The sequence below is a fragment of the Mirounga angustirostris genome, unplaced genomic scaffold (genome assembly GCF_029215605.1).
Source record: "Mirounga angustirostris isolate CCGP_5_RB_7025 unplaced genomic scaffold, mMirAng1.0.hap1 SCAF_3, whole genome shotgun sequence".
Taxonomy (NCBI): Eukaryota; Metazoa; Chordata; class Mammalia; order Carnivora; family Phocidae; genus Mirounga; species Mirounga angustirostris.
This window is the reverse complement of record NW_026991711.1, coordinates 76,181,647-76,208,666: the sequence shown is the minus strand read 5'-3', so window position 1 is coordinate 76,208,666 and position 27,020 is coordinate 76,181,647. Positions and strand designations below refer to the sequence as shown.

The window sequence follows — 27,020 nt, the reverse complement described above, 5'->3', positions numbered from 1 at the left end:
GGATGTAAAGAAAATGGGAATCTCATACATTGCTGAGGGGAATGTAAAATGATACATCCATGTGGGAAAACAATTTGGCAGTTTCTTTAATGTTAAATACATGCCATATAACCCAGAATTTCTACTTTTAGGTATTTACCTAAAAGAAATAAAAATATATACCCACTCAAAGACTTGTGTACAAATGCTCAGAACAGCTTTATATGTAATAGCCAAAATGTGTGCTTTAATTCCTCTCTTTAATTACTTTCAGCAATATTCTGCTTCACTCAATAGTACCCCCAAACTGACATTTTGGAGAAGAAAGAAACTTTTTTTCCCACAGGGGAGGAAGCAGTCCAGCCAGAACAGGGGTTGTCCACAAGAGCTGAGAGGGGTTTTTAGGAAGCGGGTTGGAGGCTTTCTGATGCGAATATAAGCCTTTTGAAATTTGGGGTGGGCTCTGTATTAGTTTCCTAGGGCTACTGTAACAAAGTACCTATTATAGACTAGGGAGCTTAAACAATGGAAATTGACTGTCACAGCTCCGGAGGCAAGAAGTCTGAAATCAAGATGTTGGCAGGGTTGGTCCCTTCTGAAGGCTGTGAGGGAGGATCTGTTCCAGGATTCTCTCCTTGGCTTGTAGATGGTCATCTCTCTGGGTCTATTCACTTCATCTTCCATCTGTGTGTCTCTGTGACTAAATTGCAGCCTTTTATGAAGAAACCAGTCATATTGGATTACAGCCCACCCTAATGATCTCATTTTAAGTTGATTACCTCTCCAAGTGAGGTCACATTCTGAGGTACTGGGGGTTAGGATTCCAACATACGAATTTTGGGGCTACAATTCAACCCATTATAGGCTTGAAGCATTTCTTTTTAAGGTCATGCAGAGCGTAACCAGATAATGTAAGCATGGTCCCTGGCCTCTGAATACTTGAGGACATCTGGGTTACCTTGGACTCAGATTAACTGGACCCAGGACCTGTGTGATGTTTTGCTCTGCTCCTTTGGAATATTGAGCCCAACTCAGATTTGAGTTTGATCTCCCAATAAGTGTTGGTGTTTCATTATTGTTCTTTAATTCTCACTGAGAGAGAAAATGAAAGTTGGCTTTTCTGTTGAGAGTTTTTTCTGCTTGATTCTCAATTTTTCTCCATCTTAAAAATTTTGGTAGAATACATATAACATTAAATATACTATCTTAACCATTTTTAAGTGCACACTTCAACAGTACTAGATACATTTATATTTTTGGGCAAGCAGCCCCACCATCCATCTCCAGATCTCTTTTCAGCTTGCAGTACTGAATATTTGTCCCCGTTAAACAATAACTTCTAATGACTCCCTCCCCCAAGCCCCTGGTAACCACTATTCTTTGTTTCAGTTTCCCCTTTTCCCCCCACACCCCAGCCTCTGGTAACCACCATTCTACTCTCTGTTACTATGAGTTCAGTGGGGCTTTTTGTTTTTGTCTTCGTTTTGTTTTAAGATTTCACGTATAAATGAGATCATGCAATATTTGTCTTTCTGTGTATGGCTTACTTCACTTATAGTATATCCTCCAGGTTCATCCACACTGTCAAAAATGTTAGTGTTTCCTTCTTTTTTTAAGGCTGAATAATACTCCATTTTGTGGATATATATATCCATATATATGTATATATATATGCTCCACACTATATACATACACTATATACATACCACATTTTCTTTATCCACTTATCTGTGGATAGACATTTAGCTTATTTCCTTATCTTGGCTATAGTGAATAATGCTGCAGTGAACATGGGAGCATGGAGCTGTTCACTCTCTGATTTCATTTCCTCTAGATACATACTCCAGTGGGATTGCTTGACCTGCTTTGCATAAGCTTGTCTCAACAACACTGAGAATATAGATACTGTCATCTTCTTGCAGTACAGGAAAATGAAGCTTTGTATCTTGCCCAAATTGTTCAAGCTGTTATTAAGTTACAGAAAAAAAAGAGATTAAACCCAGGCCCTTCTGACTCCAGTGCCCATGCTCTTCCCATAGCACTGAACTACTTCACACAGGCATGCAAACTATGTAAATGGAACAAGTTCTAAAGTTACTCCTCCCCGTTTATGTACATACAGCTATGTTAACCAATATAAACCAGGATGTATCTAAACAAAAAGTTGAGAAAAGAGAGCATTAGAAAAGAGTTCCAGGTAACTCCAAGAACTTTGAAACTTAATGGGAAAAAAATTGTGCTACCTGAACCCGTATCTCACAACTGTAGGGATGGATGCGATTCGCCCGTCAAGGTAGAGAGACACAGGAAGCGTGTTTCAGCTGTTGGAAAGAGGATAGCACTCAGTGGCAATGGAGAGGTACATGTGGCGCCCCCTCAAGAATCTCAGGAAGCCCCGCCAATCTTTGATATGACAAATGGAAACCTCCTGAGTTTTAAGTGCAATGAAATGTGGCATCAAGCTCCTCACTGGGGATCAGATTGCTGTCCCAGCGCCATTACACAGCCCGGTGGCTGAAACGCAATTTGGCAAAGAGAGTAAAATTAGCCATTTGTAAGTGATGTGGCACAAGGAGTCATCGATAAGATGTTGTAACCTGGTGTTACTGAAACAGATAATTAAGTAGAGTGTAGTGACATATTTCTCATCACCATGGCATCAGACTTCATTTCACTAATCTAAGTTTCTCAGAGGGAAAGAGAAAAGCTTTGCAGTAGCTCCCCTTCATGGTGCCCTTCAGCAATAACAATGGTCCAGGTCACATCTCCACAATGAAGGCAGCTCCGTGGGCTGAAGCACCGCACTAATGAGCCCCGGGTCAAGAGGTCACTCCTCATTCTAGAAGGGCCTTAACCATACTCTGCTTCTGGGGACAGATGGGGCCCTAAGCTCATTCCCTTTTCATCTCACACGTGGGGTGAGGGGGAGGGTTTTGGCCACAAGAGGCTCAATTCATAGTAATTTTCAGTGACTTGGTGAATAAACTCTTCCATTGGAGATGATATTGCATTTCTAGACAAATTTTGAACAACACATCTTCCTTTGTGAGATTTGTATAAATCAAAGATCACTTGACTGGCTTTCATGTGAGTCCCTGCTTTCAAACGCCTCCTGTAAGCTTCCAGTGAAGCTGCAAGAATCCTCATTCAGTCCCTCACCTATTTCTGTTGGTGTTGAACTCTATCAAGACACTAGGATTACTTGGTCTGGTGCAAAGAACCTTACCAAGCACTGAGTTGTTGTGCCTTCATCCGTCAGCATTTCGGAGACCCTATTCCTGAGTGAGTGTGATGGAATATGGATCTCATGGTGGTCGCAGGGCTGGACGGCCTCCAGGAAGAAATGGGCACATGCCTCCTTAGAAATATTTTGTACATTTAAATATTTTCATTGTATTCAAAGGAGCTCTGGAAACGTTATGTGGAGTCCAGGTATCACAGGATTTTTCCTGTTCTACTTTCCAGAAGTCATAAAGAATCACACCTGCACTTCAAACACTATCTGAGCTCTGTGCCTCTTTGAGAAATGATGGATGAGGTAGAAAAATTATAAGAGATGTTGAGAAATAAATGTGACTATTTACATGTTATATATACTGAGCTCATTAACTATTCAAACCAGTATTTTGCTATTAAAATTTGTTCAAGATTCAGAGAGCACATTATAAACACTTTTGGGAAAAATTAGACAAAACTAATTAGGGAGGGAAGTTATATAAAGAAAGATGAAATTCTACTGTCTTCTCAGTTTTGCAAATATGTTTTAACTGCCCTTCCAAAAGTTGGCAAATTTCCAATAGAAAATAGAAAATTTCCCTTCATTCCATGAAAGAGTGGCCTGGGATTCAGAAATGCACTAAATCCTGGATTGTAATGAAGGTGAAATTTCTGATTATCTTCTATTTTGGTAAGTACTAAAAATAAAATAATCTTATTGTATTGAATCCGCCGATGCGAAGGACCAAGTGAGAAAATTCTAAATACTGTGCAACAGGCTTGATTTTTAAATTATGGAGAATTAGACTAATGTGGTGATGTTTTATGAGTTAAGAGTGCAAACTATGGATTTAGGAGAAATAGTGCTAAAGGCACACATAGCTCTGGGGCTAGCACAGTGCCTTCCTCGACCTAATTCTTTTCTTCTGTGAATTTAAAAATGCTCAACAGGTGTTACTGAATTATACCTATCTAAGAACTACACATTGTTTTAAAATCTAATTTTCAGAATCCCTGACGAACACCAAGAATAAAAGTAAGTGTCTGCCCAAAGGCTTAAGTGAAAGGGTGGCAGATATCAGCCACTGATTAATTGTTGGTTATCCGCTGAACAATTCCCTTCATTGAAACACCGCTGTTTAACTGACAGTCAACTTCTAATAATTTAAGTTTCAAGGAAAAGACAGCTTACTTAAAATCCGTAAAGATGTGTCACATTTAAAACAAAGACACATTTTCCAAATATTACCCTCTCCGTGTGTCAGAGCCCCTGGGTGTTTTCTGGAATAGTCTTAAAGCGATATTTAACTACTCTGAATATTTGACGCCCAGTCTTTGTGGAAAATGGTGATTCTTATCAACGAAGAGGCAATTAAATGCTGTCATTTGGAACCCAGATGGATCAGGGATCTTATCATACTCGAGCAATCCCTGTCCTTTCCAACTGGGAAACAGATAACAGAAACCGTACTGCATGAGGCACAATAGCCTAACATGATTAGAAATCAGGCCGACTTCTCTGGAGCTGTACTCCCCCACAGGCTGAATTATAGCTCTCCTACCAGTCCCACGGCGCTGAATGATGTCATGGGATCTGCAGTTCAGCGAGATGAAAGGGATAAAGCAGAACCCGCGGGCACCAGGCAAAGCTTCCAACACACAATCCACAACACAGCTTGGGAACAGAAAACGCTACAGATCCAGCCACTCAGCCCAAGCTTGGGAGAGCCACCGGTATTGCCTGGTTGCAAAGGGGAAGAGAAAGAAAAAAAAAAAAAAAGAGGAAAACAACGCGATCCGTGTTAAACAAAAGAATTTGTGGACTAGGAGGCAGGAGGGTGACTACCTGCTGAAAGGGAACTTTCTTGATATCCATGCATATATGTAAACTTAGCTCTGCCTTTGATGTTCTGCAACTGATCACCGATCAGATTACGGGCATTTCATCTCCCTGCTCCTCTGCCTTTGATCTGCATGGTTAATTTTATTTTCCTGGATTTGAAGTTTCGTCTGGGCTTGTGCTGACATACATTTTTGGGAAGGTAGAAGCATTTGGCATAGAAGCGCTGCCAAGGAGAAACTAAGTTGCCAAAAAGGGTGAGTACTGGAAAGAGTTCAGCACATTGCAGGTACAGCGTTTTATGTTTTGTGTAGCTTTCACTTCACTTTTCCTGCATGTTCTAAGAAAAAGATGGCTTTAATCAATTAAAAGCAGGCATTTCTCTACTCGACAGCTACATTATGTTACATGAATGTGTCAGAGGAAATATGATTTTCAATGCCATTTGAATAGTTCATACAAAAGGGTTTGCAATCTGTCATGCAAATTTTACTTGGAAATGAGTTGTTCAAACAGGAGAAAGAGGAGTGCTAACTTTAGCACACAACCCGCCTTCAGAGCCTGAGATCTGTAAGCTATAATTGCTCTAAGTATTTACAGGTTACTTTATTTAGTAAACAGGCAGTGGAACTTTACTGGTTGCCAATGCTTTCCTTGTTTTCTTATATAAAAGAGTATAGTGCATCACTGGAATACTGTTCCTTTAGTTTATTTATTCTCTCACCTCTAAGATGTAAACCTATCAAATACATTTCCTTATGCAGTTTGCATCCTCAAGGGAATCACTGAAAAAGCATTCAAGTATGATTAAAACCTTTTATGTGTAACACTGAAGAATTTTAAAACAGGGAGGGTAAAGTTGTGCCAAGTTTGGTTACAAAAATTCTCTAGTGATTTTCTGTAACCTTTGGAAATGACACAAGCCTTATTTACAGAAACATTCCTGACGTTAGTATTTCTAAATTAACATTAAATTTATAGTGACAGCTGATGTAAGTTAAAATTTGCCAACTGTTTATGAAAACTATCTGCGTAATCAATAGTTACTATGCTACATACAGTTTTTATCACATTTTCACTTTAGTTTATATTCAACTTGGCAAAACCAAAATCTATATCAAGGTGGGGAATTTGAAAGTTCACTGTTGGGTTTTTTTTGTCAATTCAATGATCACACACACACACACACACTCTCTGTCTCTCTCTCTCTCCCTCTCTCTCACAGAAATCTTTACCATGAGATGCAAGAATTTAATACAGTGCAAAAGTAAGAGCTCCGTGTTCACATTAGTTCACTGTAATGTTCTAGTCTTAAGTTTATTTGGGTAGGATAATTACCATCACAATGGTCTATTTTATGCTAACTGAACCACAAAGAAATTATAAGTGATAAGACTAGTTATCCTTTAGTCTGGAATTCTGATGAAACAGGAAAGGTCTAATGAGGCTCATTTCGAATGTAATTAATTTTTCAGAGCCAATTAATTTAATTACTTTCTAAACTTTCTTCCAGATATTAGAAGGAGGGTAATTAGCACTGTTTGCTTAATTTTAAAACTTTGATAGCTGTTAAGTGGAGATTATTTAAAACCGTTCTAAGCTGACTCTATTTTAGAAATGTGTCCCTAAGAATTTAATCTAAAAGATTTAACTGTTGTTTTTAGTCATGCCAGGAGAGGCATTTAATTTTTTGTTCTACTGACAATGTAACAAAGCACGTTTAAAATACCCTGGGGTATCAGTTTAGGTTGATTCTTTCATTTGTTTGCTTAAAAAAAAAAATCCTCTTTAAATCACAAAAGCAGTATTAATGTTCACATTCCAATAAAGAAAATTAAGCTTTTAAAGTAATGAGTGGAGAAAATGCTTGAAGAAATAACATGCTTAGGAACTGGATCATTTAGTTTAGATTTGGGACTTATAAAAATTGTAAATGATTGTTTATTCTGCTACTAGGTTCATTTTAACAGCTACAGACTCTCTTCAGCACAAAACAAAAGGGAGAATTAGCAATTATCTGATTAATTTAGGCTTTGTAGAAAACTAGCTTGGGCAAGTCAAGTCCTTGAAAATCCACTTCAGTGTCTGAATTAATTCAGTTAATTGTTTACTTCTTGTGTCTTGGTTGAGAAATGAAAAGATTGTATTTGATTTTAAAAGAAAGATGGCTGTTACCGAATGTACAGGTACAGTCTCAAAAGGCATTTCTTAATTAACTGCCACATGATGATCTTGATTGTGACTTAAGTAGCTATACTCCATGATACTTCTATGAAGGAAACCCTTATGTCACACTTTTCAAAGCACTCTCCTATCCATTGCTTCAATGGCAGCTTTGTTACTGTAGAAGGTCCAAGTCTTCAAAAGGCTTTTATTTCTAGTCCTGATTCTGTCACGGAGTCGCTATGTGACCTTAAGAGAGTCGCTTCACTACTCACTTTTCTCATGTGTGCAATGAGGGAGTTGACTCTATTATTATGAAAGAAGCTGGGTGGAATATTTAGAGCCATTTTACAGATGAGAAAACTGAGATTAGAGAAAAGTTAACTTGACTACCCTAACCAAGGTCACATGGCTGGTTTTTCAAGTCCTCATCCAAAGTTCTTTCTAGTTCACCACGCATAGTCTATTTTCTAACAACTGCACAAAGAAACAAACGCCCTGTGTAGCTGAACAGAGAACAATGTCAGTTCAAAAGATAAAGATGGCCACTTCCTATTGGAGGATATATGTATTTTTTGTTTCCATGATAGGTATGTCAGTTAACTGGATTATTCTGGTTATCTTCCTACTGTTCCTTTTGCTTCTATATTTCTAAGCAGTCTGAACATAGTTACTGTTACACATACTGTACCAGAACATTTAAAATGTTTTTTTACCAAAAATTAATGTATCAATGCAACATGGAATTACATACATTTCTGTGTGTCTGCCTGGGTATACGTGTATATACAAGTTTGGCATTATATAGGTACATCTTTGTGTGTTTTCAAGGAATACATATTTTCTTAGAAGATGTCAGTGGAGTCCCAGAGAAGTTTAATAGTTAATGAAAAGTTGTTATTCATCGAGGGAGATTCCCAGTGGGATTTTTGTGAGATTTCACTTCACAAATTTAATATGGTTCTTACATGATATGTGTTCCATACTATATTTGATGGTGTTAAGAATCCTTGAATATATTTCCATTAACTCTTTTTGTTTCTTTTTTCCCGGGGCGGGGGGGGGGGGGCAGAATTTCTTGTGAATAAATTTAATTTATTTATGGACTATAAATTTTGAACAGAGACACTGCTCTTGAAGCCAAATAGCTGTCCCTCATGTCTTATCATCCTCATAAAAGGTTTCATCTGAAGCTTTACAGATTACTATTAAGTAACGTTCACTAATATTTATTAACTCACTAATTATTAATTAATTCACTAATGCTTATTGAGTACTTGTGGGTCAGGCACTCCCATTATTAAAACATGGTCTCATTTAAATTTACAACCACTGTTTGTCATCCCCGTTATACAGATGAGGAAAATGAGTCTCAGAGAGGTTAAATAACAGATCACAGAGGTTAAATGCAAGATCACAAGGCTAATTAAGTGGCAGCACTAGACTACATCTGATTTCAAATCTTGGGTTCTTTTGTTCTAGGGCTGGGTAGTTAATTCTTTCCATTACAAGAATTTTATAGAGCCCAACTCGACTGTTAGCAAACATTAAAATGAAAATTTTGGTCAAAAAGAAGGTTCTGTATTTTTTCTTTCTTTTGATATATTTTATGAGAGCTATTAGAAATTTCTGATAGAGTTTTCCATCAGTTAGCCTAGAATCTATAGCTATAAAGGACCTCAAGACATAAACTATTCTTCTTCTGCTTCACAACTAGACAGAACTCAAGTATTGGCCATTGGCTTGGTCAGACTCTCTGTGATGGCAGAGCCAGGAAAAATTAATAATTTGGTGCCCCTTGAAAGAATGATTCTTTATAATTTTGTCAGCCCAATCTACAAAAATGGGCAATGAAAAGGAGGGCAGAAGGAGGCTCCTTGGTGGCTGTGCTTAATTTCCCCTCTATCGTCACAAGCCATTCAGCTTTGGCTCTGGAGTTGTTCCTCAAACCTATCCACTTGCTGGAATGACCACTCAGAAGTTACCAAGTCTCCCATCCTTAGATTGGGAGGTGGTTTAACACCATTCATGGTCAGTTCAATTTGCTCTCTGATGTAAAGAAGGAGGGAGAGGTGAGATGGGTAGGTAGGGCTTTCCATTGGCTTTATCAAACCATTCCTTCCAACATAAACCACTCTCTGTGAGAGGAGTTCTGACAAGTTCAGCTTTCTCCATCCTGCTAAATGTCCTGCTAAATGTCCCCAGTACTTGGGCAGTCCTAGCCTAGCATCAGGGGCTGCTGCCCAGCTAGCCTGTTCCTTCATTAAGGCACACGCAAACGAGTCTGCAGTATTTATTGGAAAGAGAGGAGGAGAGTCAAGGGTCCATTTCTTCTCTCATTAGAAACATGAAAAGTCTAGCCAATGGAGGTCTCATAAATTCACGAAGATCAGTGCGAGTGCTATAACTTATAATAGCTTTGCTCTATAAATGTCATAAGTTTGACATTACATAAACTAAATAAATAATCCCTTTGGCCTTTTCATGTATATTGGTTCATGCACTAGTGGTATGGTGGAGCTTATATTAAGATTCAGGGAGCCCGGATTTTGATTCCAGCTTTATTATTAACTTAGTGTGTGACCTTGAGCAAGTCATTCAATGTCTGACCCCAACCCTACACTGATAGTCCAGAATTGGCAGCAATGGGTATCGGGATATGCATCTTGATTATTTTTTCCCTTATTTTTTAAACTATGTTTGACAAACCTGATTAATCTTTGAGGTCTGCATTCCCATTTATTAATTAATTCAACAAATTTTAACGATTACCTACTATGCGCCAGGTACTGTGAACTGACAGACAGAATTCAATATTCTTGCGTAGCTTGCATTCTGTTACATTTTCCCAAGGAATAGCGATTTACACTAGAAATTATTAGAAAGTCAAACAATTTTCCTTGAACTTTGCTTCTAGTGAGCTGACTTATCACTGAAACTATTTTTAAAAGAAGTCAGTTACATAATTATTCAATTTGGGGGTGGGGTGGTTGAACATCCTAAACAAATACACTTTGCCTCAGCCCAGTTAGTGCTAAAACTAGCTTCTGGAAACCAACCCTTAATATAATCTTAAAAACAACAGCTCTACGAAGTTCCTCATGACAATTTGGCTTTTCCTGTAAAAACTTCAACTCGTTCATGATATTCAGTGTTTTAAAGGGAGAAAAATGTTTGCAGCCCTAATTCTAAGCATCGGCCTCATTCTGAGTGGGCCTGGGAATCACATAATTCTTTTTGTACTTCCACTGACACTCAGTTGTGGGTCTGGGTTCTCGTTCAGATACTGGAAGAGAGTACCTGAATGAGTGTGGTAAAGTGGGGAGTATTTCTTTAACTTAACCGGCCTCTTCTTTAGAGAATAAGATGTGTACAATAGCCAGAGTACAGAGGTTCAATGCTCTTTGTCCCCACTGTCAAATGTCATTTCAGTGATCATCTACTTACTGATGCTAGGCATTGGATGCCCTATAGAAGCTGTCCTGCCACTAATAATAGCTGACATTTAGTGAGCATTAACTATGTGCCAGGCTTGGTGCTAAGTGCTTTAACTACCTCATTTTATTTAATAACCACCAAAGAAACAACACATTTTACAGATGAAAAAATGGAAGTTGAAGGAAGTTAAGTTCCTTTTCCAAGGGTATGCAACTATTAAATGGCAGATTGGCATCTGAGACCAGATAATCTGATGCCCAGCCCCATGTATGTTAAAAATAATGTCTCTCTCTGTAGTCAACCAATAGGCTAACCAGGCAGATCAATCAAATACACATGAAATGATGCAAGAACTAATGGACTAAATAATGTCTTACTGTGTCTAAGTACAAAAGGAGGCCAGGGAATAAAAGAGCCCTTGGCTGAAATCAAAGAAGTAGTTCCTGAGCTGGCAGATTAAATTCCACTGAGAAAACATTTATTGAACATTTGCTTGGATGTTTGATATTATCAGAGATGCAAGTTTGAACAACATATACCGCTTCTCTGAAAGCATTTTTAACTCCTTAAGGAAGAAAGCTAAGTCACAGACACTTAGGACATGAGGGAGATGTGGCAAGTGCTATCATGGTAGTAAGAAGTCCACAAATCTTGGAGAGACTCATAGGAGTTGTGACTTTTGAGCTGGTTCTGAAATCGGAGTAAGGTAAGGAAGGAAGGAGTCAGCACAGTAAGGGAAATAGGTGAGTATGAAGAGTAAGTTCAGAAAGCAAAGGAAAGGGGAAGTTCAGGGCACATTTGAGGCCAGGCATGCAGACCAGTTTGGCCAGAATATAAAGTGTGTGGTCTAGAGGAGAGAAAGATAAGGCTGAAAATGTGGGTGGAGCTCCACCATGGCAGTCTTTGAATGCTAATTTAAAGAGTATAAAAGCCATTCTTTACAACGAGGAGCCTCTTGTAAATCTTTTAATTGGACAGTGCCAGTGATGAAAGGCCAGAGGAAGCAGGAATGCTGGCCGGACCAGCAAGGAGAAAGATTGACCGGCTGCGGCAAGATTCAGGTGAAAGGAGGGGGTGCTGTACCTAGGAGGTAGTGGGACCAAAAGAAAAAGAGGAAGGAAGAGTGAGTGTAGTGGGACCTTATAAAGGAAGAAGCAATAATTCAGCTTAACAAAGACACTGAGTGCTCTATGTCCTAGACCCTGAGACAGTAAGAAAATAAGATGTGCCTTCAGTGATTGAAGTCTAGGTGAGGAAAGGAGTTCAAACAGATGCCTTCAGTAAAATGGCAAGCATGTTAGTGCAGGACATGTAGTATACTAGGTAACAGTACGGATAGGCTAGGGAAACTCCTCTTTCCCGATAAATACGGCAGACTCATCTGCGTGTGCCTTAATGAAGGAACAGGCTAGCTGGGCAGCAGCCCCTGATGCTAGGCTAGGACTGCCTAAGTACTGGGGACATTTAGCAGGATGGAGAAAGCTGAACTTGTCAGAACTCCTCTCAAAGAGAGTGGTATTTGCTGGAGGGAATGGTTTGATAAAGCCGATGGAAAGCCCCACCTACCCACCTCATCTCTCCCTTTCCCTTTTCATCAGAGAGCAAACTGAACTCACCATGGATGGTGTTAAACTACCTCTCAACTAAGGGTGGGAGACTTGCCTCGAGGTTCAAATAAGATAGTGCATATTATTTGTAAATCGTTTACAGAGAAATTGTTACTGGGGTTTATGTTCTGGTGGGGTTAGATTTGAAGTAGATATCCTTGAGATGTGACACTGGAAATGATCATACTTTTAACGTATGTTTCACAAGAACCTGGTCTAGCACTATGGTGTTCTCAAGATCACAAGAGCGGCTGCCAGAAATCAATTAGAACAACTTCTTAATTCAATTTATTCAGTCAACAAATATTTATTGAGGGACTGCTATGGGCTTTGAGGTATAGTAAGCAAACATAGGCTATCGTTCCATCCAAAGAGCGGTGCAGTTGTGTCAGGAAAACAAAACCAACACACGAAGAACGGATGCCTCTTTGTACCAGAGTTACGCACAGTATCTTACGTTTGAAGGAACTTTTCGCTTTTTATTTACTCACTACACAGATGAAACAAAAATTGCTTACATTTCTACAGCATTCTACTGCTGAAAAGGTATTTTTTTACATACATGATTCTTTTACTCCTTCCAACAAATCTGCAAGCTGGGCACCGGTAGCTCCGGTTCATAAATGCACAAACTAAATTCGTAAGTTTCAACACCTTACACAAAGCAATCGCAGAGGTATGGAGCCTGGACTCTGTGCTCCCCCACATGGCCAGCGGCTTTGAGTTTACTGAGCAACCCCATGGGTTGGACTGGGCCAGTGCTGGCATGGAGGAGGTGGACACAGGCGCATACAAGGATTCACCTTACCTGACCACTAGAGGTTTCTGTCCTGGGGGTGGTGGTGCCTTGGGTGAGTATCTGCTGGGAAAAAAAGTGCATCAGTGAACGAATGAGACGGTTATTGATGAGCTAGGTCGTCATGATTTTGATCAACCAGGGTAAACGTGCCGCACCGCTTTCTGGGGGCCTTTCCTCCTACGCACAAGCAGGCGCTGGGTAGAATGTGACCAGGCAAAGGAAAGGCACAAAAGTCCTGGGGAAAATACGTCCAGGGTAGAAACGAAGGCTCTCTCCCTTCGCTGAAGGCACTTCCCGTGACATGGCCAAGCGCTTGCTGGCCTTGGTGCCCCCGTTTCTCCCCCTCCCCCCGTAACCCCGACTCTAGGGCCCAGGTGGGCCTGCTGGACGCATTCACCAGCACCCGCAGCCGCAGGGGGCGCGCCACCCGCGCCTGCGACCTCTGCAGGAGGAGCCGGGCTCAGCCGAGCCTTGGCGGCTCAGCGCCGGGGCGGGGCCAGGGGCGGGCGGGGCCCTGGGTGGGCGGGGCCCGGGAGGCGGCGGCCGTTGCCGGGCTACCGGAGAGCGCGGAGCCCGCGGCGCGGGGAGGCGCTCGGCGTGCGCGCAGTGAGGAGCCCCCGGCCCAGCAGCCCTCCCGGTACGCTGCACCCGGCCCTTTCCGCGCGCCGCTTTGGCTGCGAGTCCGGCCTGGACCTGCAGGGCAGGACGGGGAGAGGGGGCGGCGGAGCCTCCCAGGTGACGGCAGGTAGGTGTCCCGCCTCTCCGGGGGCGGCGCGGCGGTCCCTAGCCCTCGCCCCGGGTGGATCCCCGAGGAAGGGCAGCCCGGGAAGAGGCGGCTGCCGAACGGGAGGCTCGCTGGCGAGGGCTGCTCCCGTGCAGAGGAGGAGGGCGAGCGGACCGAGCCGGGCGAAGGCGACCCTCGGGCAGGGGTGACAGCCAGGGCAGAAGGACTTGCCAGGGCAAGAGGCATCGGAGATGCTGGAACCTAGGAAGCCGCGGCGGGAGGGACGCGGGAGGGTGAACGCCTCTCCGGTCTCAGTCGGCAGGGGAGTGACGGGACTTAGTCTTTCCAGGCAGGGATCTTGTAAATAGAAAACCTGCTTGTGAGGCAAACGTTCGTGGGTATGTAAATAAATCTGCGTGAGGCTTAACCCGGGCCTTGAACGGTGGGGCTGCAGGGTCTGTCCTGGGCACCTCGCAACCGCGCGGCGCCCCTGCGTGGACTCGCGCTGCTCGGGAGGAACCGTGCGCAGGCCTGGACTGCCTACCCGCTGTAGCTGGGGAGGTGCAAAGAGAACACTCACAGCACTTACAAGTAGTCCATAAGCATAGCATTCCGTGGAAAAAGAACGTTTCGCAAATATCAGCACTATTAGTACAGTGATGGGTAGAGCATGTAATAGATTAGAGAGAAACGTCAGTGCTCACAGCCCTTGCCTAGGTTCTGATGCCATTTCATGGAATAGAAATTTACTAATATACTCCTGGAGATGAAATTTGGAAGGATTAAAATTCAAGGATGATATGTTTTGATGATAGCCAACGATTCATCAAACATACATTTAAGAAACCCATGTCACCTTTTGCATTTTCATAAAAGGACTCAATTTGCAAACAAAACCTTAAGCCTTGTTCAGTATTTCTTGAATTGAAACAACTTAACTCAAAATATTTATGAAGGTGTAATTTTTACTCCATTGATGGTTTTCCTTTATTAGAAGACAATTTCGTCACATAAACAGGAAACAGTTATTGTTAAACATGACTTATGCAAACAGAAGATTTTAATATGCTGTTATTTCATGATCAGATACTTCTCTTCAAAAGGGAGGATTATACTGCTTCAGTTCAGGATTTACTTGATATGTTTTCTGTTGTGCAGTTTTACCTTAGGCATTTTTGCCAATGCTACTTTCATCTAGTTTACAAATATTTCAAGCACTAATTATTCTCTAATTTAAAGATCAGTAACTTAGAAGGGGTGAGAATTGAGTACCACTGTGGAAGAAAGTGTTTGACATTAATTATTATTCACAGAGATGTGGGTAGTTAAAAAGAATTTATCTTTGGGTGATATTTATCAAGTCATCCTGAAAATAATACAAAACATAAAAATGCAATTTCATTACAAAAATATTACCTTGACATCAATACATGGAACATTATCATGAGCTCTGTAAGTTCTTTATTTTTTAATCTATGAAAATGTCTTATAACATCTTCTTTATTACTGAGGCCACATGACTTTATTGACTTGAGAATTTTTTCCATAGTAAGTGTTAGTATTTTCTGGGATGTTGATGGAACTTATCTGTCCCTTTGATGAGAGTGTCTTTTGACTCTGAGCCCCAGGCTGCATCTTGAATTTGAAATTAAGGACATGTAAAGACTTCTTACGCACTTGAAATTGCAGTGTTAGAGTACCTTTCCTATCTAGAAACTTGAATAAGGAACACTGCTAGTATATAAGTAGCTGTAAGAGGCTTTTCAAAAGAACAGAAAATGCATTTTTTTACTTCAGATAATCATTAGCTTTAGTTTATACCTACCTACACACATATATGAATAGAAAATGAATGGAGACAGGTAATTGTCACATGCTGTCCTTAATATGTTAGTTTAATATGTTAGTTTAATTTACCAGTTACAGCTCTAGTACATGACTCTAGGGCATGTTGGGGACTTTTGAAACATAAGTGAGGAAGTCTGCTAACACTCATGAAGAGAATTAGATTCTCCTTTTTCACCTATTTAGATCTTTGAACTGAAGCTTAACCCAACCCCCTGTGACTAGTTCCATCATTCAGAAATTAACAGAACACACACGAAAGAACTGCAGGCATCTTGAATATATGGAGAAAAAGCTAGTCCTTTTAAATCTGATGAGTCAGTATTTAAAGTCAAGCATTTAAAATTCGGGAAAAGGCTAACATGCCCTATCTGTGTTGACTACAGGTTGAATGAGAATACCCACCTTGAATAAATGTACACTCCAAATAAATAGATGGCTACTTATGTGATGAGAGCCAGGAACAGTTCAACAGTGAAGTACATTTGTCTCATGGCAGCTGATTACTAAACGTTCATAGCCTTTTTAAAGTAACTTTCTAGCTGAAGAAAAAAGAACAATAAAGCAGTATGAACACAATTTCTTTTCATGATTTACGGGTTAAGCAGTGAGTTCATTCATTCTATTTTATCCGGCTAAAATGTTTACATTTAAAAGTAAGATGTTTAAACAGTATTGGGCTATCTTTTAGTCCACACATCACAGAATATGTACCTTTTACACTGAAGTTTTAAAACCTGGAGTTTAAAAAGAGAACAAGGACCCCTCAGCAATTAGATTAAATGAAGGAACTTGTAAATCTAAAGATTAAATATTATGTAGCTACTCTTCAGTGGGCTTGGATAGGTCTAATATGAGGAGATCTAAAAGAATGGACACCACTTACACTGGAAAAGAGCACTTCAGATGTTTCAAAGAGAGGTTTTGGAATTGATCCAGACTTCTAAAATAAAAATTGAAACAGCTGTGTTTTAGAAATGGTGATGCACTGTGTGAGATACACTGTGTCGGCATGGGAGGTCCCCACAGTCCTTGATGCTACAGTTGTTCTACTTGTATTTTGAGATAGAGAAACATTTATGAATGGGGGGGCATTTATGAATTGCCTGGGTTACAATATGCTACATTTTGAGAATACTGACTGATTTTCCGAAAGCAAGAATGATAGAGTCTACCACTCAGAGAAACAAAAAGAATTAGCCTCCAAAAACCCTATCCTAGGTTAAGTTCTGTTTAGGGGAAAGAAAAAAAAAAATTATAAAAGGTTGACAGTGAGTGGCCCCTAATGTTTTTGAACTTTGGGGGAATTGAAGATATTGTGTTTGGCAACAGAACATTGTAAAGCTTGTTGAGTTTTTTAGTAGAAAATATTTCATGATTTGAAAAAGGGAAATCTTTCTCATTCCCCAGCCAACAACAATATGTATGTGCTTATTACTGCATGCCTTTGAGAGCTTCCTAGGCTACAAAAGAGGCTGCCAACTCTGTGATGTAGGAAGAATGATTTTCAGAACATAATGAAATTGAAGGCTAAGATACAGGAAGACTAGAAGCCAGGGGTTATTGTCCTGTTTGGAAATAGCAGTACCCTAAATTTCTAACTGATTTTTTATTCTCTCAGCATATGGGACTGACATTATTTCTAAGCCATTTATGATTATGTTCCACCATTAAAATGTAAAAGACTGTATGTATAGCATTGGCTTTATTTCAATGCTGATTTTATAAATTGTAAGCCTGCCAGTTTACTTTAATGTTGATTTTTTAAAAAATATTTCAGTTTATTGCATACTGGAAAAATGTATGAGTTGAGTGTAGCTTTATTACATAATGGTGATACAGTTTTATGAGATGAAAACTTACCTATTGCATGCATTGTATGTTAGATAATAAATCAAATAACCTTAAAAGTATGAAAAAATAAAGAAATTCATTTGTTCTAGAAAAAATACCCAGATTATTTGAATTATTCTGAAATTCATCTATTTTGGTCATTTGTAAGATAAAAAATAAAGATCATTCTCAGAAAGGTTACTGAATTAGGGGGTGCCTGGGTGACTCAGTCGGTTAAGCATCCAACTCTTGATTGCAGCTCAGGTCTTGGTCTCAGGGTTGTGAGTTCAAGTCCTTTAAAAAAAAAAAAAAGGTTACTGAATTGTTAAAATTAGAAAAATAAATACCAGATTCTTCTTTAATGATCTTTGTTAATATTATAGCACTGTATTCAAGAAGTGGGGTCCTGAACTGAATTGTGTTCTAATTTATATCTCAATCTCAAGTTATAGTTGCACATATTTTCCACATATATTGCTTTAGCCCTTATAAGAATCCTAAGAGCTAAAATGTCATTCCTAGTTAGTGAATTTCTTCATTCATTCAACGTGTAATGGGCACATATTGTGGGTGAGCTACAGTTCTAGAGCAAAATCACAGTTCTTGTCATTAAATCCTCAAACCATAATTGGTTTGGTTGGTGCTGGAGTGAAGGGAAGGAGCTCAGTGTGACAATAGGGAATGGTGAAGACTGGGGCACTGGAAAGTACCTGTTCTTCTGTGTAAGGGACAACTGATGATCAGCTCTAGCTCATGTTGCCTTGATGTGGGACCAGATTTTCTAATTTTTCAGGAAAATTCTTTATTTTTCTATTGAAAACTTATTTTAAAAAATTAAGTGCTGCAGTGACTGAAGAAAATAATGCCTCTGGCCAGATGCTACACGTGGCCTGCAAAGAGAGTGAAATAACTAGGTAATTATGCTATGAGGTAGAGATGAGCCCAGGGTGCAGTGGAAACACAAAGGAGAAGTGCCATGCGAGATTCAGGAAGATCCCAGAAGAACGCTGACAGATTGTGGGGCAGGTATGGTAGATATAGTCACAGTACATATAGGAAGGTTCCCAAGGCAAAAGAGGGGGCAGCAGTTGGGCCCACTGTAGGTTGAAACAACCACTGTGGTTTGGGATCCAGGGGTCTGCCCAGCCAAAAAGAAATGGAGCCTAGAGCTGCTCCTCCCTAGCGGGCTCCTACGAAGGGCTGCCTGAGACCCTGCCTCTTTGCCTATTGACACACCAGCACAGGGTTTCATGATTTGGACAAGGAAGTAGAAGGGGTGTGCCTTTCAGCACCTGTTGGATTTATCCCCTTTAGAGACTGGCCAATCGGGACACGTCATATTAGTTACCATTCATTCAAATGAGCCAGCTGAGCAGCTTGATTTGATAAGCAGCCACTTTCTGTGCAGCTGAACAGAATGTTTGCCAGCTAGATGCTTCCGGCTCCCGTGTCTTCTTTGTTGCTTGCCCGTTGTTCCCGAGACTGCCTCTCTGTCTGATACTGTGGAATGGCAGTCAGTGAGGCAGAAGTTCCAAACTCCCTGAAGACAGTGAATCAGACATCAGTAGTCTTTTCCTTACTGCTTAGCTAGAGCCAGTTTCTCTGCACGCATGTTGCAAAAATGGTTGCTAGATTGTTAGTAGATGATATCTAGTCTGGATTTTTTGGGCAAACTGTGAAAACCCATAATCCCAATAATTCATATATCTCATGGTTGATAAGTCATCTCCAAATAAACAGAATGCTGAAGCATATAAAAGCATTTTTCTATCTGGGCCAGACCCTGAATGCTCAGAAGTTAAAAGCAATTTCAATAAATACCTTTTTATTGCCTTATTTTTATTTTAAATATTATTGCTTACATGCTTGTTATTTCATTAAATTTGCCTTCTTTTTAGGAATGCCAAAGCGTTTCACAAGGTTATTTCCTTTTCTTCCAGGAAATGCAAGGTCACACTTAAAACACTCCACCAGCTAAATTGTTTGTTTCTAAATACCTCTTTGCCAGGCTATATTCAAAGGTATTGAGGAGATGCCGCCACCCCTGCTAAGCTGTGAGCTCCCTCCAAGTACATCTTTGTAGTGCCCTGCCCCACTTGATACTGCCTCCTTTCAAGCACCTAATCACTGCTTAATCAAAGTGTGTTGAATAAATGGATAAATCACTAAACGTATTATTTTGTTATGTAGTTTTGTTTTTGTTGGTCGTTTTTGTTCCCGTCATCCTCCTGTGACATGGGCCATTGGATGCTGCAGCCTAGGATCATACAACCCTAAGTCAACCTTGCAGAATGCCTGAGCGCCCCATTTTGGAGTTACTAGGCATGGATTTGATTTGGTTTTCACCGTTTCCATTACGTGTCCTTTGACCCCCAGTTTTCTCTCGCATTGGATGGAAATGAATATCTACTTTAGAGTGTGGTAGTAAGGAAAAAAATTATACTTTTTATAAAGCCTTCACACAGTGCTCAACATATAAATGCTTAGTTCAGGCTTTGAATTGATTCTTCATCTTTGAATGTTTTCTGCACAGCTGTAGGTCCAGAGGTCTAAAACGTTACCGGCCACTGGATTGTGACTGTGTGAGTAATGTCTCCTGTTGGTCTAACAAGTTACAGTCTTCAAGGACCGTCACATACATTGAATTATTTTGATTTTCAATGCCAATGTCATTAACTACAATAATAATCATTGCCAACACTTATGTAGCCCTGATTATGTACCAGAAACAGTTTGGGTCAATTCACCCTCTTAGCAGTGCTTTATAAGTGCTGTTAAATTCACTTATTCCTCACAGCAATTTCCAGAGGCAGGTATTATCACAATGCTTAATGTAGAGATGAGGAAATTGAGGCTCCGGTTAGGTAACTTGGCCAAGGTCACACGCCAGTAGGTGGCATTCTCAATAGCAACTGCCACAGTAACCACATTGGCCCCTGTCATCCGTTAAGTGTTCTAGGCACCGGGCTAAGCACTTGATGTGCATTATCTCAGGTAATCCTCACAACAGCCCTGTGAGATAGGTTCTATCATTGTCTTGACAGATGTGTAGTTTCAAAGTGACATTGCTAAGAAATGGGGCTGAAAACCTAGGTGTTCTAGTTGAGATTTTCCCCTGACAGTTTCCCCGAAGAGCCAGGCTCTTTTTACCCATATTGGGTTTACATGCAGAAAAGTATTTGAACTTGGACTTTAGATCATCCCATCTGCTGTCAGGACAATCTACCCAGGCTAAATTATTTCCCAGCCTCTTGGTATAAAAAAGCTAGACGAAGAGAGAAGTCACAGAAAAGAGAAGTGACATATTCCAGTGGTGCATTTTTGATCTCTAGCTCCCAGGATAAGAAATCTTCTGTAAAAATCTCACATTTTTAGTTATTTTTTTTAAAGATTTTATTTATTTTTGACAGAGAAAGAGACATCCAGAGAGGAACACAAGCAGGGGGGAGCAAGAGAGGGAGAAGCAGGCTTCCCGCTGAGCAGGGAGCCCGATGTGGGGCTCGATCCCAGGACCCTGGGATCATGACCTGAGCCGAAGGCAGACGCTCAACCGTCTGAGCCACCCAGGTGCCCCAAAACTCACATTTTGAAAAAGTGAATTAGGATTTTTAAAAATACATCTCCATATCATTCAATCCTGTCTTCTAGTCCAAAGCACTTAATGCCATGTAGATATAATGACTTGTAGATATAATGACATGGTAATAAGATATATCTGAGATAGAATGTTTATTCTTATTCACTACAGAAGAACTAAGTCAGTTATGTGCAACCAAATCTCACTTGCTTTCCACAATATATTCTTCATTGTTTTGTGCTTCTTTATTCACTAAATTAATTCAGCAAACATTTATGTGCCTATATGAGCCAGGTACTATGCTAGACACTGGGAATACAAAGAGTAATAAGGTGAGGTCCCTATTTTAAAGGAACATACAGTCTGGTGAGTAAAACTCGTATACCAATAAGCATAATTGCTATGCCATATGATTGATGCTGCGCGTGAATGTAGAAAGGCCTATCGGGCCATAGGGAGCAAACCTCTTTAGTGTGCTTGGTCGTGGACAGCATCCCAGCAGAGTGAAAGTTGAGCAGGTTCTTGGAGGGATTTAGCAAGAAATGCTCTCGAGACCAAGGTTACAGTCTGTGCAAGAGGGCAAGACCATGGGTGTTTAGGAGAATTATCGGCATCAGGCTATGGCAGAGCTGGATGGGCATGAGAGCAGTAACTAGGGATGACACTGGGGTGGGGGTGGGGTGCTAGCAGGTGAGGTTATAAAGGGCACAGGTTCCAGGCTAAGGAATTTAAAGGATAATTTGCAAAGAGAAACCCGCTCAAACTATTCAATTTATCATGTGTGTTGAGAGAATAAGACAAGTCAGCACATAGGATATAGTTCCATTTAGTTTTTTTCTGCCCTGTCATCTAAAAAAAGATCTCCTTCTGATGCAAAAAATCATAGTACTTTATTTTTCTTTTTTCTTTAATAGTGTTTATGTGGTTTTTATCTCATCACCTCTTTTAATTTATAGACTTTATTTTTATTTATTCGTTTGAGAGAAAGAGAGAGCACAACCAGGGGGAGAGGCAGAGGGAGAGGGAGAAGCAGACTCCCTGCTGGGCTGGGAACCCGCCATGGGGTTCCATCCCAGGACCTGGAGATCATGACCTGAGCCAAAGGCAGACGCTTAACCATCTGAGCCACCCAGGTGCCCCATAATTTATAGACTTTTCAAGGAGGACTATGTAATTTACCTTTTTGCTTCAAGAACATTACACATGTATTTTTTTTTCCATTATAAATGAAATACTTACATTAGAAAGAACTTTTAGGAAAAAGAGGAGAAAAAAGTTATCCAGGATGCCCCAATATGAACCTAACCACTGATAGTACTCTGAATTATTTATTTTTGTACATAAAACAGGTGTATCTTCTGAAGTCAAAATCATATTGCCACAACTTCTAACTTGATGTGCATGGTAGTGATTGCCTCTACAAGAAGATGCTACAGCATTTGTGTGCCTTCTGCAGTAATTAGTACAGAATCCCAGTGTAGTGGTCCGTCCGAACTAGTTACTTGATAGTGGTATGCCCTGCTCTATCAATCTCTTTTTCTCATATTTTGTGTAAATGCTTTGGTATTTATACCCTCTTTTCCCTATTAGCTTAATCCAACAGATTTTATGTTTTTCTTTTAAAAATCAGCACATTTTTAAAAATTAAGACCATGTCGATAAAGAGATAACCCCAAGCATACCTTTCGGGAAATGTGATTTTATCTACTCATCCCAATCCTGTGTCTGCACAAGCAGGAAGCTGCGTGGTTGGGTAATGGCTGGGTTATTTTGAGATGGGCAAGGAGGAAAAAGAAGCTATGACCAAGAAGCCGGAAAAGTAAAACAAACAACAACAACAACAACAAAAATCCCTTTGAATTCAGTCAAAATGGGTCATTCATTCAACAAACATAAAAATGATTTTTCCTTGCGCTGCTGATTGGAGCTACTCCGGCACCTGGAATAGCCTTCTGGGTTGTCTGTCTCCAGGCTGTGTTCAGGCTCACCCCCGCCTGCCCTGCTTCCTTTGTTGTTAATTGCTATTGTTTTTCTTAAGGTCTTTGGCCCACAGTTCTGGTTCTCTGCTCTGGTTTCTTTCTAAGCAGTCACATTGTCTGCTCTGGGTCTCTGTTAGTTTTGGAAGATTCAACTTTGAAGAGAAACTGATCCCTTGTTTCTCTACCTAATAGATGGAGCCACCAGCTGAGTCTCCCCCCCCCACACACACACCTTTTTTTTCTTTCTCTTTTTTTCTCTTTTTAAAATTAATCTCTTCTCAGGACATTGTGTGGATCTGAAAAAAAAAAAAGGCAACCGTGTTTGTTTCTACATTTTAGGTCATTCTTGGAAAGATAAGGAGGTTTGGCTTACCTTTTATGGAAAGGTGAATGCCTCCAATTTCATCATTTGTAAATGATTTTTAAATGTTTTCAAATAAATGCTCATTTTTCTGCTCATAGATTATTTTCACTGTACTGGTTGGAGGAAGAACTCACAAATGCCAAACATTAGCCATATCTGCTTCTCAGTGGGGCTGTAGGCCCAAGATCCGAGTGTAAGGTCTTTATTAAACAGAGCAGATTGTGTTGCAGGGTATACATGCCTCGGGGTCACTGGAGCCAACCCACCTGGGTGTGCATCCTGCTCTGTCTCTTACTAGTGTGAACTTGAGCAAGGGACTCAGCCCTCTCTGAGCCTGTTTCCCCATCTCTACAATGGAGATAATGATAGTGTCTCCCTTCTAGAGTACTTGTGAAGGTAAATGAGTCAATTCGCTGGAGCCAGTGCCTGGCACACAGTATGTAGCACATGTTCATTGCTATTTTATTACCGTTATTGGCCTCTTGGCACTAAATCCATCTACATGGAAGGTTTATATAGTCACTGTTCGACTATAACTCTCTACCGGGTGGAGCGGTCGGACACTCTAGAGACCTGGGTAGAAAATAAAGGCATGTGTAGGGGAACCTGGCTGGTTCAGTCCGGAGAGCATGCCACTCTCGATCTCCGGGTTGTGAGTTTGAACCCCACGTTGGGTGTAGAGATTACTTTAAAAAGTAAGATCTTTAAAAAAAGAAGAAGAAGAAAATAAAGTTAGGTATAGCCTAGGAATTCAGAGCCAGTAGGAGTTTTGCATATAATGTGTAGGGAGACAGAGCTTCCAGTCTCCTCACCTAAACTGTGAAAGGCTTACCTATTATTTGTCAAATTATCTTTTACAAAGCGATTTCCTTTAAGGCATAAATAGTATGACCTAGTATAAACATTAATGGTAAACATTCTAGAGTAAATACAGAACACAGTGACCGATGTCATCCTGGTTAACTAGATCTTCTTGTCTTTTAGAAAACTCTTCAACAATAAATACACGTAATAAGAGCCATGGCTTTAAAAGTGCTCCTGGAACAAGAGAAAGCATTTCACACCATTGTAGTTTTACTGGCCTATTTGGTAAGTCAAGTCTGCACTTTCATAAGAATGTGGTGGAAGGAGTCATCTAAGTACGCGCTGAAACTATCTTCTATTTCTAATCCCATCTTTTAAATTTTTCTCTCAAATTGTATTTTATCAATGTTGCATTTCATTAAAAGGCAAAGATTGCTGCTGAGTCTTGACATTTGTAGCAATTGTTGAAATTATTTTATTTACATTTGATGAAGTAATAAAATCACAGTGTTACTCAGAGCCCCATGACAATCGTGCTCCCTTGGGCATATAGGCATATGTCTCTATAATACACCCTAGGCCCTAACGAGACCAGATTCTCTTTGGAGCTTACTTGGTTTGTGACTTACATGGTTTGTGAAGAAATTAGAATCGATTTTTAAAAGAGCTATTCTTCTTATATGGTTATTTATATCCTTTTTGGTTCCAAAAAGCATTAAAGACAGATGGAGAATTTTAATGTTTGAAAGCTTGACACAATAAGATCTATGAAGGTGTTCAAAAGAATTGAAATTTATTTAATCTGGAGATAGGATCGTCATCCGCAAATGTAAAATGAATTATTTATGCTAGAGACAGTATCTGAAGTCTTCCTGAAAGACAGAATAAGAGGAGATGGGGTCACATTGGAGTCTGAGATTCAGGTAGAGGAGAGAAAATGTCCTTTCTTTCAACTGAGGCTGTGACACGTTCAAATGAATGGTCTAGGAGGGAGGTAGTGGAATTTCTTTCTCAGAGAGATTACAGTCTCTTTGTGGCTGAATGGAATCTCCTACCTACCTCTCTTAAGATGGGTAGTCAAGGGGAGCTAAGAGGGGCAGGAAGAGATTATTAGGCCTTTAGCCCCAGATCTTTTTCTAGTCCTGAATCCCACCCTGAATTCTCCCGCACGCCTGCTGGAGATGTTCAGACTTTGATTTTATTTAGTTTGTTTGCAGGACTTGATTACAGACACTCCTGCTTCAAGGTGGAGGTAGTTTGTATTGAATAATACATTGAGTACTCATCATTACAACCATCAAAAACAGTTTCCTGTGCCTCTGCTGTAATAACCATTCTACAGAGCAATAGCTTGCTCACCCACTGCTTCTTACTAGAAAAGAGATCAGATCCTAAGTCATTTTCTACCTTGGGCTCTCAGAAAAGTTTCAAAGCAAGATAGCCATGAATTTAAAAAAAAAGGAGACCTCATTCAGGGAATGCAGAGGAGAATCAGGCTTATTGATTTATTTGCTCCACTGACTTATTCAGAAAGTAATTTTTCTTCCTAAAATGAACATTAAATTGGCCTCACTCTGAATTAACATTGACATTCAGTGATCGAGTGAATACCGATGATGTTGTTCCTTTCTTGCAAAAAAAAAAAAAAAAGTAATTAACTTACTTTAAAAATAAGGTTTTTGCAAAACTTTTTTTTCAGGCATGTAAAGTGATTTGTGAAACAGGAGACTGTCGACAGCAAGAATTCAGGGATCGGTCTGGAAATTGTGTTCTCTGCAAGCAATGTGGGCCAGGAATGGAGTTGTCTAAGGTAGATATCTGATGCCTAGTGAAGTTGTAGATCTCTGGTTTGTTTGTTTGCTTGTTTCAAGAGTTTATTTATTTATTTGAGAGAGAGAGCATGCACACACAAGTGGGGGAGAGGGGCAGAGGGAGAGGGAGAAGCAGGCTCCCCACTGAGCAGGGAACCCTATGCGGGACTCAATCCCAGGACCCCAGGATCCTGACCTGAGCCGAAGGCAGATACTTAACTGACTGAGCCACCCAGGTGCCCTAAAGATTTGTGTTTTTAAAACACATTCTTTTTGGATAAATTCTTTTAGCTCATTGCTAGTGAAGATTTGGACACCATGACAGAATTCTTGGCTCATGTCTCACTGAGCTAAAAGGAGTAGGTTCTAATAATTAGAATTTAATAAATGTCGTTTTGTGTAATTCGTGTTTATTGTATTTCATTGAAAGAATTGAATTATTAAGGTGTATTTGGATGAATTAAAAAGAATCAATGCTCTACTAAAGATTTAAAAATAAAGGAGTGATAAGAGAAAATGTTAATGCTACCTTTTACTGGGGCTTCCTTCTCTTAAAATGAATATTGCCGTGGCTAGTCAAGAAGTAGCGCCTCCAGTAAGCACGCTCCATGGTGGCAGTTCCTTTCCAAACCAGGGTTCTGCACATTCTTTTGACAATGCAAGCACTATTATTAGTCTCCATGTTGGGTGTATGGTATTCCCGGGAGCATTTTAAATATATTCATCTTACCCGCTATTTGTTAAGAAGTGGTGTGTTTCAGGAGGGCATATTTCAGAGTCTTGGATATTCTCAGACCTTTCTTTTTTGTGAGCGTGTTCAGAGCTATACATCCATTTGCTTTATTCTCTGACCTTTTGAAGATGTTACTCTCGTTGTGGATAATGGATATATCATTTTGTTCTAAATAAAGCATCAAAGACTGCCTATTAGAAAAGGAACAAAAGATTTTTCTTTTGACTTAAAGTGACTTCTAAAAGAGAAGTCCTTTTCCCCTAGAGATGGCCGTTATTTAAAGCTAAGTCTTGTCATTCGTAGATTTT

General features: G+C 40.1%; 1 protein-coding gene across 3 annotated transcripts in view; it reads left to right on the top strand.

Annotated features, from left to right (window-relative positions):
• The first annotated feature begins 4,814 nt into the window (after nt 1-4,814).
• Nucleotides 4,815-27,020, top strand: part of TNFRSF19 (TNF receptor superfamily member 19) — a 91,236-nt gene continuing 69,030 nt past the window's right edge. The window contains exons 1-3 of one of the 3 annotated variants that reach the window (XM_045869189.3): nt 4,815-5,292; nt 24,349-24,453; nt 25,868-25,978. In XM_045869189.3, the coding sequence (XP_045725145.1) occupies nt 24,385-24,453; nt 25,868-25,978 (180 nt within the window). In that variant the 5' untranslated portion in view covers nt 4,815-5,292; nt 24,349-24,384. Of the gene's footprint in view, nt 5,293-13,593; nt 13,788-24,348; nt 24,454-25,867; nt 25,979-27,020 lie in introns of those variants that run through there. The other 2 variants (XM_045869188.3, XM_045869190.3) reach the window with 2 other exon arrangements.